We start from the raw sequence: 17,803 nt of genomic DNA, 5'->3' as shown, positions 1-17,803 counted from the left end.
GTCTTCATAGTGAAGTGAAGAAACAATAAGTAAAACACATTTTTATTTGAAAGGGGATTTAAATAGAAATACCTGATGACACTATTTCTCTCAGACTCCTCCAGAGCCAGCAAACATAATGTCACTGACGACTGAGCATACTCCATCAGTTCAAGAAAAACTTGTGGTGGACCTTGAATAAAGATGCTTGACTGTGAATTCAACTATACAGCCCCACAAGTCCAAAAAGGGAATTTTTTTAGATAATTAGTTTGATGTTATAGAATTGAAAACTCATAGTGTTCAACTGAAAGAATGTACTTTTAAAATAAAATATAGTTTCATAGTGTTCAAAATTAATATTTGATTCCAAAATAAAGTATTACGATAAGAATTACATTCAGTGTAACTTAAATTACAGAAGCCCTAAAGGGCCATGCATTCACACATTTTATTTCCTCCGTTTTCCTGTGATAACGAGTTAATTTCATTTGTTTTCTCGAGATCTCGAGTTATTATCTCGAAATAACAACTGCCGTTTTCCCGAGATAACGAGATAATTTTCTCGAGATAACAAAACTTTGTTTTCCCAAGATAACGATATAATTAATTTGAGATCTTTAGATAATGACTGTGATATGATAGGCCTGAGATTATGGAGACGCCCGGGACCTCGTAGCTGGTCAGCTATGTAGTTAACGGCGACATCAGGCTCACTTATTGCGCGGCCGATATAGCTGAGGCCTTGCTAACCGTCTTTTTAGATTACGCACACTAATGTGTTTATTATCTGTAATAGCAAGGCATAATGCTATTTCAGCCTGTGTCAGGCCTTGATTGAAAAGATATGTGACGCGGTGATTGATATGCTCCTGCTCCTCTGACATTGCTATACTGAATGATGTTTCCTGCAATGATTTAATATACTACACTATACTCTCGAATTAATTATATCGTTATCTTGGGAAAACAAAGTTTCGTTACCTCGAGATCTCAAATTAATTATATCGTTATCCTGGGAAAACAAAGTTTCATTATCTCGAGATCTCGAGAAAATTATCCCGTTATCTCGGGAAAACGGCAGTTGTTATTTCGAGATAATAACTCGAGATCTTGAGAAAACAAATGAAATTAACTCGTTATCACGGGAAAACGGAGGAAATAAAATGTATGGATCCATGGCCCTTTAGTACGGAAGCCCTAAAGGGCCATGCATTCAAACATTTTATTTCCTCCATTTTCCCGTGATTTCCCGTTGTTTTCTCGAGATCTCGAGTTATTATCTCGAAATAACAACTGCCGTTTTCCTGAGATAACGAGATAATTTTCTCGAGATCTCAAGATAACGAAACTTTGTTTTCCCGAGATAACGATATAATTAATTTGATATCTCGAGATAATGACTGGGCTGATAGGCCTGAGATTATGGAGACGCCCGGGACCTCGTAGCTGGTCAGCTATGTAGTTAACGACGACATCAGGCTCACTTAGATTGCCCCGTCGATATAGCTGAAGCCTTGCTAACTTATCTCGAGATCTCGAGAATGGGAGAACGGCAGTTGTTATTTCGAGATAATAACTCGAGATCTCGAGAAAACAACTGAAATAAACTCATCATGGGAAAATGGAGGAAATAAAATGTATGAATGCATGGCCCTTTAGGGCTTCCATATAAAATAACTTGGTAGCAAAAATATAACTTTTGGCCACGAAATAGAAAAATAACCCCTTTAAGTATTAAAGTTATATCTTGTTATCGTGTGTGCAAAAGTTATCTTGTAGAAGATCATAAAGGAAGAACAGAAGATACATATACGATGACATTTTAGGGGCTCCGTACTAAAATGACCTCAATGTGCAACATCGATGAACTCGTCCTTCGACAGCTTCATGAACTGATTGGATCGGTAATCTCTCTGGTCTCAACTCATTCGATTAGTTTGGTCTTGCAGTCACGTGACATTATTTTCTCCTTACTTCCGGAAATAACCGTCACAGCAGCAGTGAGCGGCAGCAGCTTCGGCAGAAAGTGAAAATAAATATCGACAGACCTCCTTCCACCGACCTGTGTGGCAGGTGAAACTGTCAGCCAGAACCGCTCACGACACTGCAAACTGACCCATTATACAGGTAAGTGTAACGGGAATGTTCATATTATTCTTCTGTAGTTTTAAAAGTTGTCTAAAAGCTGTTTTATGCCACGGTAAACAGTTGAAAAACAAGTTAGCTTAGATGAGAAGGACCGTCCAAACGGATCCGTCTAGCACCAACTCCGTTCACTTTCCTGTGTTGTGTCAGCTGGACAGTTTGCTGAATAATGCGTTTGTAACAATAGACAACATTAGCCTGCTCGCTAGCTCACTAACTTGTCATTTAACAGTGCAGCGGTACATGTTTGCTGAGTGGTTAATGTAACGGTACACAGGTGCTGACTTGGTTTAGCAATGTTGTTGCAACACTTAAAACCTCTGTGACCTAGATTTTCAACACCCGTTAAGACTGTTGCCTCAGAAAATCTTCAGTCTTCAGGGTTCATAAGCTGTTTTCACCAATAACAGATTCAGAGAGACAGAAACAGCATGTCTATGGTTGTAACAGAAAGGAGAAAATCTACCCTAAAGCAAATGCTTCTGTGTTTATACCTGACAGTGAAGCTACCTTAATGTCAACAGAGACAACTGTCTGCTTGAATGTTTTCAGAGCTGGATGATCGACACAGAACTTGTGACTAGAAAACCTCTAGAGCAGGTGGACACAAACTTTTTCCCTTAGAGGGCCAAATCTGAAACTTAAAGGGTAACTCCACTAGTTTTACACACTTACACAAGTGTGTTTACAGATCTCGGGGAGTACTACTGCATTGTGAAAGCAGTAGAAAGCCTTTTGTGGCTACAGAGGAAGCTGCATGTAGTCTGATACACTGCCTCCAGTGATGTCACTCAGTGGCTAAGTTGGATTGCGGGTGATGTAAACACCATGTTTTGAAAAGAAAGAGGTGATATCTCTGATTCTGCTGTATCTATTTTGATTATTTGTCAACAGTCCATAATGAGTCCAACAGTGTTACATGAGTGCAATACTGTTATGGACTGTTTTTCAATACCTGGAGCCTACATTACCCACAATGCAACTAAGTCACTGAGTGACATCATTGGAGGCATGTGTTGGATTACATGCAGCTTCCTCGTGAGCCACAGAAGGCTTTATACTACTTTTTCACAGAGGCTAACTAACCACTAAATATACTAACCCAAGACCTTTAACACACATTAATGTGTAAAATGGGTGGAGCTGTCCTCTGCCTGCCACGGTCAGATTATGAAAAATAATTATCAGGGATCTACGCATTTATAGAGCATTTAATTAAGGAATGTTTATCCGCAGCATGTCTTGCTGATTATAAAACTGAGGGGGGGAAATTACATCACTCTCAGGATTTTGACACACTTAAGACAAAAATCTTACTGTAAGGACCTTTTTATATTTACCGTGCCTGATCTGCTTTTGCGTTAACGTAACGCCACATGACCTAACTGGTCTCTTATCTCCTCTCTGAGATAAGGTGCAATTTTGCAAAACAATTTTATTGTTTGCTGTAAAATTCCTTTTCCGAAGGTTAAAACTTGTGTCACTATGTAAATAATAAGCTCCCAAATCAGATTAGTATGTTTAAATGCTTTGTTATGTCGGTTGATGAATGTCTTTGATGCTCATTGACTGTGACTTTATTTTCAAAACCCACTCACAACAGACTACAACACTGGCATCTTCACCTGCCCACGTCCTCTCCCTGTCCCCTGCCATGCCTTTGGACTGAGGTTCATCCCTCCATCCAGCTGCCCTCGCCACAGACTCGCAGCGAGCGCATCATGGTGGATGTAACCAAATGGCCCCTTTTCAGCCTGATGGGGCCTCAGGAGCTCTCCACGATACGGAAAGCATGCGTGTTCGGTATGTCTGCTAATGAAGCCATCTACATCACCAATGATGATGAGGTAAGAGGTCCGAGGGAAAACTTGTTGGTGGAGTGAGTCATGAAAAGGAAGACACTGCCGAACATTGTAGGTGATGTAAGGCTCCCAGGAGGGGTTTAGCATCTTTTAACTACCGTAGTTGTTTTAGTTTTATACCTGCAACTTTGCCTCACTGTCACTGCTCTCACCAACCTTGTTTCTTGCTGTAACAGGCAACTGTTTAATTTTTTTAAAAAGAAAGCTCCTCTGTAGTTTGGTGATATGGCAGTTGATATCTCTGTATATTTGACATACATTTATCAAGTAGCTAAAGACATGATTCCACATAAATGCTTAATTTATATCTTGCTCTTTCCCACAGCACCTTTTTAAGACAAAATATTCCAATTTACTGTTTGTTTTGTTGCCCCGAACTGTAAAAAAAAAATCAAGTAATGCAGCTTCAACAATACAGATTTGAGATTTGGCTGCCATAAAAGCATTACAGTAAGCTTGCACATTTTGAAAAGCATATTGTGAAGTCAGGAGTTTGTTGCTACTAAAGGTTGCAGTTTGGCAGCTATGTTTAATCTTAAATGTCAAGCTGTCCTTGAATGATGGTCATGATCAACGTCTCTGTGAACAAAACCTTTGGTATGGTTCTTTTATAACTAATGATTAAGTAAATAGGAAAAAAATCTGTAGGCCAGTGCTCCTGTCCTTGCTTGTGGAGACCAGACCTCCACCTGCAGCTCTTATCAGCGCCGCCAGATGATGTCCGTGTGTCTGGAATGTGACCTGTTACCTACTCGGCCAACAGGGGCTGTCTCTGCTTAGCCCTGCTTATAACTGTTCCACATTACATGCTCTCCTGTTTGTCCCTCCTCTATCCACACTCAGGTGTATGTGTTTGGGCTGAACTGCAGTAACTGCCTGGGTACGGGGGACAGCCAGAGCACCATCGTGCCCAAGAAGGTGGACTTCTTGAGTGGGAGGAAGGTGGTCAGCCTGAGCTACGGCAGTGGACCCCACATCCTGCTGGCCACAGAGGGTAGCTGCACAAAACATTTAGTGCTCCTCTTCTTCACATTTGGATTGAAAAGTGCTGCAGAATGACTAATCGTTTTGTCCTTCAGATGGAGAACTGTTCGCCTGGGGCCATAATGGTTACAGCCAACTGGGAAACGGGACAACCAACCAAGGAGTAGCTCCAGTGCTCGTGTCTGCCAACCTGCTCAATAAGAAGGTCACAGAGGTGGCCTGTGGCTCTCACCACTCAATGGCTCTTACTGACTCAGGAGAAGTGAGTGTCTGGGGAAAGGAATGTTTAGTATGCAGTAGAATTATACATGCAGCAGAATGGAAACCTGTATACACTGGTTCCCAGCACCCTCATTAGGGAGTCATCAAAGCTTCACAGTAGGGTTGCGAGGCCTTCCTGATTTTAAGGGGTGAAAGATAACTTTTTAACAAACATACAGTAGATATGTCAGAATTTCTTTCATTTCTGTGAAGAAAAGTAAATGAAATTATTTAATAGTAGTAGTATTTTTATTCAGTCAATACACATAATAATAGTATAGTATAGACATTATAAACAAAGTCAACAGTCTGTGTATTAAGTGGTGACTGAACAGGCCCAGGCAGAAGCAAAATGCTTATTTTTACTTATCTTACATTCTTATCAATTTAAGCTACCATCCAGAAATAAGTACACAGTGGAGACCTGAACACAGGCTGTATTCACAGCCTTCATGCCCTGCTAAACCGCCTCGTCCTTTATTAGAAAAATATTCAGTTAAAACGACCAAAGAGCTAATAGAACAATGGCCAATTATCAGAGAGGAGAAACACTGAATTTGTCAAAAAGAAATAGAAGTACATTGTTAAAAATGAAAGGATTACATAATGCAGACAGAGCATTGTATTAAAAGTTCCTAAAAATATCAGGAGAACTCATCTCTGATGCTATTTTCACAAGCAAAAATCGCCTTAAAATGTATCAAAATCACTTGTTTTATGCAAATATAATAAATATATCCATAAAATATGTCACAACTTTATTCACAGCAGAAGTTGATCCCCCTGAGCTGAAAACTCTGAAAACTAAGCTCAGCCTTAAGGAAACTATCATGCATCAAACTACTTCAAACGTAGTCGGCTTCACGCTGTGTTTCCTGCTGGCTGACAGACACGGCAACATTTCTGTTTTCACTGCTTAAAATTCACAAAAAGAGGCTCTTATGTAGTTTAGTTAAGATGTGTGAAAGCAATAGTTTGACATTCTGGGAAACATATTTACTCAGCTGTCTTGCTGGGAGATTTGTACCACTTTCATGTCTGTACAGTGAACAGCAAAGCTTCAAGGTGCAAGCTAACTTAGCTAACCGGACTGTTTCTTGGCCCGGACCTGTGAATTCTTGGAGTCTCTGCTGGTTGCTTCGCAACTGGTGCTGGCCAAGAAATAGATGGAGTCATTATAAAAAGCCCTGGTTTCAAAGAGCTCGCTCTCTCCACCTATTGAATGTTTTTTGGTTTTTTTCTTAAAGCTGCTGTAAGTGATATATTTTTATTAAAATAAATAGCTCTATATTCCAACAGTAATCACAGATTGAGAGTGTTTGGTCAGTAACACATGTCTCTTCTCCCCCTGCTCATGTAGTAAGAAGGGAAACTTTCTGGTATCCCTGTCCACTTTATCCAATCAGATAACTCCGTAAAGAGGCGGTTCTGTCTGCTCGTGAACACACAGAGAGCAGGATCCTCCTGTTTGCTGCTGTGTCTGGTGATTACTGCTGCATGTTCATGTGGGGACATAGAGAGGAGGGAGGGGATTGCTTACTGCAAAACAGACAGGAAGTTAGCTCAAATGACGACAACGCTTGCAGCAGCTTTAACATTTAAATTTTGAGGGGGACACGAGTTCATTTCACATATATCACTGTACATAGTATCAATATGAGTCCAATCCATTTGCACTCATATTGATACTATGTACATACATCTGGCTCTTCTAGAGGTTTTCTTTGGTAACATTGGTCTTATTTTTTTTTTTATTAAACACCTTAGATAAATCAAAGTGAAAAGGAAATGAAAAAGAAAAGTGAATGGAGAGTGAGCTGGCATAATGCTGATCACATTATTTTCTCACTCAGTCATTCTATCATGTGAGCCAGTTAGCTAAAGTCCTAGGTTTAATCTGCTCAGTCCTCTTGGTCCAAATCTGTAAAAAAAAATATCCTTATGGACTTTGAGGGAAAATGAAAATGACAATGACATTCCATGATACATTTGAAAGTTTTGTCTCATTTCTCTCCTTTAACTTCCTGTCTGCCAGGTGTATGCGTGGGGCTATAACAACTGTGGTCAGGTGGGTTCAGGCTCCACAGCGAACCAGCCCACACCCCGCAGAGTGTCCAGCTGCCTGCAGAACAAAGCGGCTGTCAGTATCACCTGTGGTCAGACCTCGTCTCTGGCAGTAGTGGACAATGGAGAGGTGACTGTTTAATTTATAGTGAAGCTATAAACAACTTGTTATCCGTTTTCAGCCCCAACAGCGCTCATGTGCTCCTCATGTCTCTGCAGGTGTATGGTTGGGGCTACAATGGGAACGGACAACTCGGACTTGGAAATAATGGGAACCAGCTCACTCCCTGTCGACTCGCAGCTCTGCAGGGTTTATGTGTGCAGCAGGTGGGAGATTTTACTCGCGCACAAAAACCTTTACTTGAATGAACTTAAAAGTTCATGTACACATTTTTAAGCAGCTAGTACATGCAGCACTTTCATCTTAATTAAAAATCTTGCACATTAGTGAGTCTGCCATGAAGAAAAAAACGGTGAAGTTACAGTTTAATTGTTGAGATGATTCTTAGAATTTCTCGTAAACAATTTTTTCCTGGGATTTGAAATTGATTGATAAGTGTGTGAATATTCTCTCCAAATCCATTCTACAAGTATACAAATGTTTTTGTACCAAAAATAACCAAAAACAAGACAACAGGAGTCTATTAGGGGAGGTAAATCTTGGGGAAAACATTATAAGTGTTAAATGATGGTGTTATTATCTTATTATTATATACACTGAAGCCTGTATATGTGTTTCTGTGATTGTCTTGTCTTATCTTTAAGACCCTGACTATGTAGTTTCAAATAGTAAAGCCTTCTCTATAACAGATTTTCACTGATAAAATGGCATAGACGGAAATCTTTTATGAGAAATAGCCCGGTTTAGGTCCACTTTGTATGTTTACATTGCAAACTGAGTAAAGTTTACTGTATTGGCGCAATGAAAACCCACTTTTTGCTCGTTCCTTCCTTTGTTAAGACTGGGGTGAAAACAGGTTTTCAGATTTTACCTTTTCAATAGTATTAGTAATAGACTAATATTTAAAAGTAACTAGAGCTTTGAGAAAGTGCATTTTTTTGTGCAACATTTTATCGTTTGCATGCTATGTATGGGAACAGTTCTTTATATTGTTATTCAGTATAAGTCGCCTTTTTTGGCATCTTAAATTTGTGGTTCTTACATCAAAGGTTTTTTCTCCTCTTCAGATTGTGTCAGGCTATGCCCACTCCCTGGCACTAACAGATGAGGGCTTGCTTTATGCTTGGGGTGCCAACACATATGGACAACTGGGCACCGGCAACAAGAGCAACCAACTGAGCCCAGTTCAGATCATGACTGAGAAAGAGAGGTGAGCGACACCACCATCCCCACAGATATAATAAACCTTCTCACGGCCTTCTACACATCTTAATTCTCTCCTTTGGCTTCTTTGACAGGATTGTGGAAATCGCCGCCTGTCACTCCACACACACATCAGCTGCTAAGACCCAGAGTGGTCAAGTGTACATGTGGGGCCAGTGCAGGGGCCAGTCGATAGTGCTGCCTCACCTCACACACTTTACCTGCACCGATGATGTCTTTGCATGCTTCGCCACCCCCTCAGTGATGTGGAGGCTTCTTTCCATGGGTAAGAAGATAATACTGAGTTGACTTTACACTGATTTTAATATCATGCAGTCATACCCGCAGGTTGTATGAGAGCTTGACTTGCGTGGAGCATTAGGAGACATTTCCACTTAGTTTATTGCAGCTGTAAGGAATGAAAGAGAACTGCATTGCTAGTTGTGATATTGCCCACATTTAAAAAAATGAAGCTGGCTAACTAAGTAAGTAAAACCTAAGTATACCACACCCAAAAAAACCAGGGCTGCAAAATCTTTCACAGTAACAAAAGAGATAACATAAAGCATTTGAAAAAATATTTAAATCAATTAAATAAATGCTAATTAAATCTATGTTATGGATAACCTATGTTAACATGTCTCTGCAGCATAGTTTTCATACTGTAAATTAAAACATTTATAATAATTACTTTAAATAGAAGTCATTTGAAAACTTCTTGCCTCCACAGAGGTTTGAAGTCACTCTAAAAATGTAAGGTTTATTAAGGTTTACTATTAAACATAGAAAACATCAGCTTGGCTGTAGATGTTTGCCTGATCGATTTAATCTTGCCTCACTCTCTGCTGGTTCCTCCACTTTGCCCTGAATCCCTATCCAAACAACAAATAAAACATACTATCTATTGGCAAATAATGGACCTGTACTTCCTTATTGGTCCATTATTTGCTAATAAAAGTTTCTTGTAATTTCTTTATGTGTTCCTAAAAGGTTTCCTGGAAAGAACTATGTACTTTTTGGTAGTGGGTACTAATTATTGGGACATTAATGCTGAAGGTCTGAGGCTTAAATAAATGTGTTTCCTCTCCAGGGGAATTTCCTTATAAATAACTCAATTTAAACCCATTTTAATATTTCTTTATTATGAATGCACAGGCCTTTCTCACAGCAGACATTTTGTGGAAAAGAGCAGGTCTTTCTTATAACAATAATGATGGCTCTCGTCGATTCATGTGTCTTAAGACAGTGTGACCCTGAATCTGCATGCACAGCACCAGGACCCTGAAACTGAAGCACCTAAATGGAATCCAGCCATTATAGCTTTTTTCTTTGCACCTGAGATTTGTGTCAAAATGTCTTCCATGGAAAATGTTACTGGGAACTGTATTATTAAATAATTCCTTTTGAATCCAATTGAAGCATTTAATTGGAATTATTAAATTGCAGTTTACCAGTCAAACACAGTCTTAATTAGACTTTAATTAGTGCCAATTACACAGGTCTTTCCAAGAGACTGACGAGCAAATTATTAGGAACAATAAAGCCTCATCAAAAAGACAGAAGAGAAATGTCATCCTCCTTCCTGTTTCAGTTGCAAAAATGAAAAGTAATTATATCTTCCTAATGCCAGAGCATGATGTGCGTGGGTGTGTGCGTGGATGTGTTTTCTCTCTCAAGAGCACGATGACTTCTTGACCGTGGCTCAGTCTCTGAAGAAAGAGTTTGACAACCCAGAGACAGCTGACCTCAAGTTCTGCGTCGACAGCAAATATATCTACGTCCACAAAGCAGTTCTCAAAATCAGGTCAGGGATTTCATCTGACAGCTGTCAGTTTGAAGTCATGATGTAAATGATTAAAAAATACATCTGTTTCTATGCTGAAACAATCTCTTGTGCAGGTGCGAACACTTCAGATCCATGTTCCAGTCCCACTGGAACGAGGACATGAAGGAGGTGATCGAGATAGACCAGTTCTCCTACCCAGTGTACCGCTCCTTCCTAGAGTTCCTGTACACAGACAATGTGGAGCTGCCTCCTGAGGATGCTATAGGTCAGGACCACACACACGTCACAGCCTGATCTTCATTAATATTTAGACTATGTGATAATTGCTGATACTCACAGGGTTACTGTCTATGCTGTCAGGGCTGCTGGACCTGGCCACGTCATACTGTGAGAACCGCCTCAAGCGTCTGTGTCAGCACATTATAAAGAGGGGGATTACAGTTGAAAATGCCTTCTCTCTGCTGTCTGCGGCTGTGCGCTATGACGCAGAGGTCAGTGTTCACCAGCGAAACAAATTATCATCTGTTTCTATTTCAATAAGGAGGGATCAGTTGGAGGTGTAGAAAAATATTTCTTGACAGAGTAAGACTTCTCATCTGTCGATGTGATGCATCTTCATTAAAGGAAATGTCAGGTGATTGTATGTCTCCCCCAAACAGGCAGAATATCAAGTTATAAGGGGCCTGTCTGATATGTGTACAGGTCTGTGGATTTAATTTCTTAGCAGCTCAGTGTCGTCTGTTTGTAATGAGGGTAAACACAGTGGAAGCGGTGGGTTATGGTACCGCGTCCACTGTTGTTGCACTTTTCAAATTGGAGGCTGCGCATTTAATAACATCTCTGTCCGGCTGTCTTCAGATGGCTGCGGGGATTTAATGAAGTGAGGGAGAAGCTTTTCACACAGTGTAAAGCAGCTGTGGACAACAGATACTGAGCAAATCACTTATATTTGCTTGTAGATCATTGCACGAAAAGCTATTTTTTAAACACATGTACTCGCTATGGAGTGTTAAATCAAAATTTGTATTAATGTTTTAAGCATTACTGTGTCATTGTTGCACATTTACTTTCAGACTTTGTTTGCTGTTGTTGAGAAATTGATCTGATTGGCAGCAGATCGATGTTGGGTCAGAAATAAACATGGTTCTGAGACCTCTATTCTCAGAACAAAGTTGAACAACAACTATCCCACTGAGCAAATACATCCAAAAGACTCTTTAGCGCATCTCCTTCCACCTGTACACTGTGTGTTTAGCACCAAAAATACAAAAATACAAGTCCAAAATGAAGCAGCATGAACCAATTTGTGCTCTTTCTTTTGTCATTCAGGACCTGGAAGAGTTCTGCTTTAAGTTCTGTGTTAATCACCTGACTGAGGTGACCCAGACCGCCGCTTTCTGGCAGATCGACGGCAACATGCTCAAAGATTTCATATGTCGAGCCAGCCGCTATGGTGCCTTCAAAAACTGACCTCGACCCCTGATGAATACAGACACAGATGCAGAGACTGCTGTGGCAGCTCCGGGAGTGACTTCTTAAAGGACTCCATCACTCTCGGTCACCTCCACGTACCGTCTCTGACAGGTGGTTACACACAGGAAATCTTCAGATCATCACCATCACTGTCATACCTGTTAGGTCATCTCTTTACAGATTAGAACCAATGCGTTCGTAGCGTGAGCTGTCCATACCCAAAGTACAAGGCTAAGTCTGACAGGAGGGAGCGCCACTTCACAGTCCAGTAACAGTAGCTGTTTGCCACAGCGCCTGACTTCCTGTTCATTCACACATGTTGTGTAAAACAGGGTCTGAAATGCATTGAGAGTTGTTCCTTCTGCTAACTTGAAAGATTCTTGCCAGTCGCCTGCTATCACTTTACTTTTTCTATTATTCTGTTTAATTGACCAAGTTACTTCTTTATTATTTGCACTTGTGTTGAAACATTTTGAATATGATTTTGTTCCTCTTCACTAGAAGATCACAGTTTGGATGTGCCATCTGGAATCATGGTTTTCTGGTTGAGGTATGAGGCTGTTTGCACTTGTTCTATCCTGACACATACAAGTACCTTTAAGACAAGACAATGACATATCAAGATTAGATTAAAGCCATTATTAAGTCTGTTGAAGTCATACTCTGGTTTTAGTGGCTTCCACCACTGCATTGTTGTGAGAAGACTCAAGGAGGGGAGATCTAGTTTCCAGTGTCAGATTCAGTCTTAAACTGTGACTGATGTGAAAATGATCATCTATGAGCTACGTTTGTGGATTCTATTGGTTGGAAAGTATTATATAATGAAGCTTTAACTCCACAACATCATAAAGTTTCTTTAGTTTGTTATTTTTATCACACAAAACACTGGTGTTAAGAGGCAGTTAAACGTGCCTGGTTGCCAGCTGAAACATGGATGAGGCCATTAAAAAATGGGTTTACAGTGAGGCATGTAACTCGTAAGGGCCTGAACACCTTTTCATCCACATGACATATCTACTGTAGCATGTTGAAAACAATATTTTACAGTATTAACATTTTTAAAGTTAAGTGATATCTGCACTACTGCTGTATTTTTAAGAACATGTGTGCTAATTCCTATGCAGTACCTTTGTACTTTAAAATCAATAATTATGTCTAATTGGTTGATTATCATGTGCCAGTAAATTTTGTGACCTTTGCAAGCAAATTAATAAAAAGACTGTTTTCTGTCAAGTATTTCTGAGTATTCGAATATATTGCGACTAACACAATAAGCTCATCTCTCTATTGTGCATCTATGAATCATCATAAACCACAAGATGCAAACCATCTATATGCAGACCACCAAAAAGTGTTTGTTTTTTCATCATGTAAAACACAAATTTTTGTAAAATGTTCTTGCAAACAAGATCACATAGTTTGTTTCAAGTGTAAGCAACAAAAAGTGTCTCATGCATTATGCATTATTATCTTATGAAAAGTGTGACAAACTGAGCAAAACAAGAATCAAGAATAACAACGAATAAACAACGAATTGCAGCTTCATATGAACGTTTATAATTTAAACTGAACCAGTTATGAACAATGTTTTCCTGAACAAGAAAACTAAACATGAACTCTTCTTTGAGCAATAATGGACTCTTCTGTACCATCAGGATACAGAAACAAATACTCAACTGTAAACTGCTGCATTATTTTAGTCTTACTCAAATTAAGTCTTGATTTAACACGTTTACTGTAAATATGATCAACCAGATAGGCCACTAACTGACAACAATACAAGTGACATAAGGCTGAGGAAGAACTGCTCATAAATATTAACCAACAGAGGTAAAAAAAAAAAAAAAAGTACTTGGTTTGGTATAAAGACAAACTCTATTATTGTCACTATAAAGCTGTTCTTTATAATAAAATTCTTTATATTTTCTCCCTACTCTTTCCAAAATGGAAATGGGCCGTTTTGACCCTGAAATCCCAACTCAGACATTCACAAATAGCTACACAGAAATATATGAAAACATTTTAAACATTCACAAAACATTTTGCCTCTTCCTTTTGTTGGGTGGATTTTGGATTTTCAGTGCCTAAAGAAGTGCGAATGGCACGCAACATCTTAGCTCAACACAATAACAAGGAACAAACTTCAGTACAAAAATATTAGTAAAAATATCTTCACATTTTCATATCTTAACAATTCACCAGACTTCTGTGCGACTTCTGATCTAAATGAAACTGTAATATTAACAACACATCGTGATAACGGAAATCTGAAACCAGTGGCTTGAGAATGATCACTGACAAATATATATATATGAAATACGGTTTTGTATTTCCACATCCAGCCCTATTCACTGTCTTAAATATTAAGGCATAATCATTAAAAAAATATATACATAGACTGTTTGTATGAAATATTAAAAAAGACACTGAGTAACTAACAAAAAAGAAGAGACAGTAAATCGTACACACTGATGTCCATGTTGTCTGCTGCTGATGGACTTATCTCCTCAGTGCTGAGACGACTTCCTTCATAGCTGCTGCTGCCTTCCGCAGCTCCGTCTGTTTCCTTTGTAATTCTGTGAAAACAATATGTTGTCGTTTAGGTATTTTATTGTTTTAAAAATGGAAATGCAATACCTTCTTTTCACGTTTTCCTGATAGCCTTGCACCTATGCGATGTGCATATAACCAGTCACTCCTCATTCAAATGAAAATTAGCCAACAACTTTGTCTCCATCAGTTACCAAATGTAAAGTTTCACGTTTCATGAAAGGTCACAGTGTGATGGAAATTCAAAGGTAAAATCTCTGCAGAGAACGGTTTTGGACACCTCAGACTCTGAGGACTTCTGAGGCTGTTAGACTAGCTCAACTTTAATCGGTCCAAACTATGTTGTCAACCTCATCTGAATTCTATAATTAGCATATATGTTAACATGGCACTGCTACATATGTGCTAATTTTAGCAGTTTCTCTTGTCACAGTGTGTAAATGAGGGAATACCAATGTTGCCACTGTTGATAGTTTACTTCACCTTTCTGCTGCTTGGTCACAAGCTCTGCCAGTTTCCCAGAAGCCTCCATCACTCTTAGTGCAAGATCATAATCTGTGGAAGGAGGAGTAAGAGCTTTATATTCCCGTGTTGACACCGAGATGCTTTTATAGTAACTTGTGAGTATACCGTCTCCTCCCTCACCCTCCTGGCTGGCCTGGTCCGTCTGAATTCTGCTGGAGATATTGATCATCTCATTAATGAAATCAGTGAAGATGGCCTGTGTGCAGCTTGCCGCGTTGCAGCTTTTCCAGAAGCTGGCGGAGTCGATGCTGGGCTTTGGGTCAGAGGGGAGCACTGCAGGGGGGGAGACGGTTTCAGGTGGCGCTGGGGAAATGGTAACACTGCAGGGTTTGGAGTGATTAGGAAAGGGAGGGGGCCTGGCAGAGCTTTGCTGTGGGACAGAGGGTCCAGCAGTGTGTTGATCAGGACTGTGGACAGGACTGTGGACAGGACTCTGCTCAGGACTGGACACTGAGAAGACAGAGAGAGAGAGAGAGAGAGAGAGAGAGACAGCTCCATGTGTTAGCACAGCTTATGTAACATTTCAAGGTGTCAGTGACACAGATTGATTTTTGAGTAATTTGCAAATGTACCGCAACCTCTCTGTGACAACAGAAACTCCCTTAGCTAGGCACCGTATAGTGTTTCCCCATGTGTTCTTATTTCAGAGGCCAGCCCATTGGTCTAGGGCCACAAAAGATTATTTTGATTGTCGATTAATCTGCTGATTATTTTCCCAATTTAATGATCAGCTGTTTGAGTTATAAAATGTCAGAAACTTGTGAAAAAAGTCGACGGGATGACGTCCTCGAACAAGACATTCAGTTTACTGTCTTAGAGGAGTAAAGAAACCAGGAAATATTCCATTTTTAAAGGCTGGAATCAGAAATTTTACCTTCCCCCCCTTAAAAAAATACTCCAATTAATCCATTATCAAAATACTTGGCAATTAACTTAATAGTTGACAACTACTTGATTCATTGTTGCAGCCCAACATTGGTTCTCTCATTCAGCCATGAAAATGCACTTTGTATTGTGATCTGTAGCAGCTCACATCACTACTATGTATGTGTTGTGATTTGAACATTACCTGCACTGGTTAGTGATTTAAATCCTGTCTGCAGCACATACAGTATATGGGTAGTTTTCCACCCCCACCCCAGTAATAATTTCAGCTGTCCCGTTTATGGCAAACCAGCTGGTCCTCCTGTAATTAAATCCCATCCAGATGGATTTTTGTGTAGCTTAAAGTGGAGCTTTATCCTGGTTAACAGCTGCATTTTCTCAGCTCAGAGTGAAATTTGACTTTTGGTGTAAACGTTTTAGTAATCTGACAGAGAAATGTTAACACCAACATGCACATCTATCTGGAACCAATTCCACATCCTACAGGTGAGCAAGAGCTCATCAAATGGCCTGTGCGTGTGATTTTACTGGCTATGATAGGGTTGTACTGATGGTGGTGATTCAGAGTCATTCTATACTAGTGTTCTGTGTCAGCCATTTCAGATCTATGTGAGATGCCCTCAGTAGCCTGTTTCAAGCTGGTGTGTCATCAAGCAACAATGATCTGGAGCAAAAAGGTGCAATATTTAAGAATTTTAGTTTAAATATTCAAAAGTATCAACATAATTATTATCGTGGCGCAGAGATGTCTACTGAACTTAGCATGCACCTTTAAGAAACCTTAGATGTATTTAAGCTTTTACATGTGCTGTATAACCACAATCAAGACGTAGTATTTCAAGTCTTGATCATGGTTATATTTATACATTTGCATTTACGTTTCACATTTCCTGACACAAATAAAGTCCATCTTCTCATCATCTGACTGCACGTGAAACAAACTGTTCTGTCACAGTAAGAGTAAAATTTACCTTCACCATCTATCTTCACCACCTCCATCGCCTCAAGCAAAATCACACTATGTTGTGATTGTTCACTTGTTTCAGTCTCAGTTGTCAGCGCAGCACTTGTCATCAAAGGTGGCTGAGAGTCCACACTTCTCTTCACAGGAGGCAGCAGACTCTCAGACTCAATATCCTGAGAGGAAGCAGACACATTTCATGTAAAATGAGTAAATACTGTTCTTCTAGTGAAGATATACCATATATGAATCATGTGTAGAAAGAATGTAGATTTGGAGTTAAATTTGTGATTGTAAGAGAGAAAGAGCAAATGAGAAATTGGTGTGATGTTATAGCTGTCAAGGATAATCATACATTTTTTAAGGTAAGACACGTTTGACAAAAATGACGCACTATGCAACAACTCACTGTTTCATCGTCATCTTTGCTCTCATCCGCAACTTGATTTCCTATAGAAGACAGCGAGAGATTGTAAACCACTTGTATATGAATGTCATGCCTCAGCTACATTCTCTATATATTGTGAATCTGTTGTGACACCTACCTGAGGTGGACTCAGTGGGACACTGAATGTCGTTTCTGTGAATGAAGAACGTCATCAAAAAAAATATACCTTTCTGTTATTTTTAGTAAACAGACAAAAGAGAAGCATTGCATCTGTGCAAGATACCTTAAATAAAAAACTAACATTCAATATATAATGGTTGATGACAGTGTCACAGAGGTGATGTTTGAACTCTGATTGAGCCTGTAGTTCGTTGTGGTGTTGTACTGGATTGTATATTAATTCAACATGTAGGATTTTTTGATTAAATTCTTTCCAATGAATGATTTGACAGTTGGCTAATTAATAAATCAGCTACTTGTTTCATTACTAGTGAGGTGTTTCTGATATTGTCGTTCCTTCTAATATGTACAGTAGTACTTTAAACTAAAAGGTAGTGTCATCTTTAAAAATAATGCAACACCACAAACTACAAAACATACCACAGAAATGAGT

The 17,803-nt window shown here is 39.4% G+C and overlaps 2 protein-coding genes across 2 annotated transcripts; one reads left to right on the top strand and one right to left on the bottom strand.

Annotated features, from left to right (window-relative positions):
• Positions 1–1,976: 1,976 nt before the first annotated feature.
• On the top strand, positions 1,977–13,117 carry LOC311262119 (RCC1 and BTB domain-containing protein 1-like). Its single transcript, XM_084361318.1, has 12 exons — positions 1,977–2,109; positions 3,731–3,974; positions 4,833–4,983; positions 5,069–5,235; positions 7,270–7,428; positions 7,518–7,625; positions 8,487–8,629; positions 8,718–8,908; positions 10,300–10,426; positions 10,522–10,673; positions 10,769–10,899; positions 11,738–13,117. The coding sequence occupies exons 2-12, from the start codon at positions 3,849–3,851 to the stop codon at positions 11,876–11,878; spliced, it is 1,596 nt and encodes a 531-aa protein (XP_084217444.1). The 5' UTR covers positions 1,977–2,109; positions 3,731–3,848; the 3' UTR covers positions 11,879–13,117.
• Positions 13,118–13,422: 305 nt separating this feature from the next.
• LOC311262458 (uncharacterized protein) lies at positions 13,423–17,416 on the bottom strand. The gene is made up of 6 exons (XM_084361842.1): positions 17,348–17,416; positions 17,212–17,252; positions 16,813–16,978; positions 15,077–15,406; positions 14,915–14,986; positions 13,423–14,457 (listed from the first exon to the last, which is right to left on the bottom strand). The coding sequence occupies exons 1-6, from the start codon at positions 17,400–17,402 to the stop codon at positions 14,381–14,383; spliced, it is 741 nt and encodes a 246-aa protein (XP_084217968.1). The 5' UTR covers positions 17,403–17,416; the 3' UTR covers positions 13,423–14,380.
• Positions 17,417–17,803: the final 387 nt, after the last annotated feature.

Source organism: Pagrus pagrus (genome assembly GCF_965226575.1).
Source record: "Pagrus pagrus genome assembly, chromosome: 9".
NCBI classification, from domain to species: Eukaryota; Metazoa; Chordata; class Actinopteri; order Spariformes; family Sparidae; genus Pagrus; species Pagrus pagrus.
Note: the sequence above shows the minus strand (reverse complement) of the source record. Positions and strands in the feature narration are given on the sequence as shown.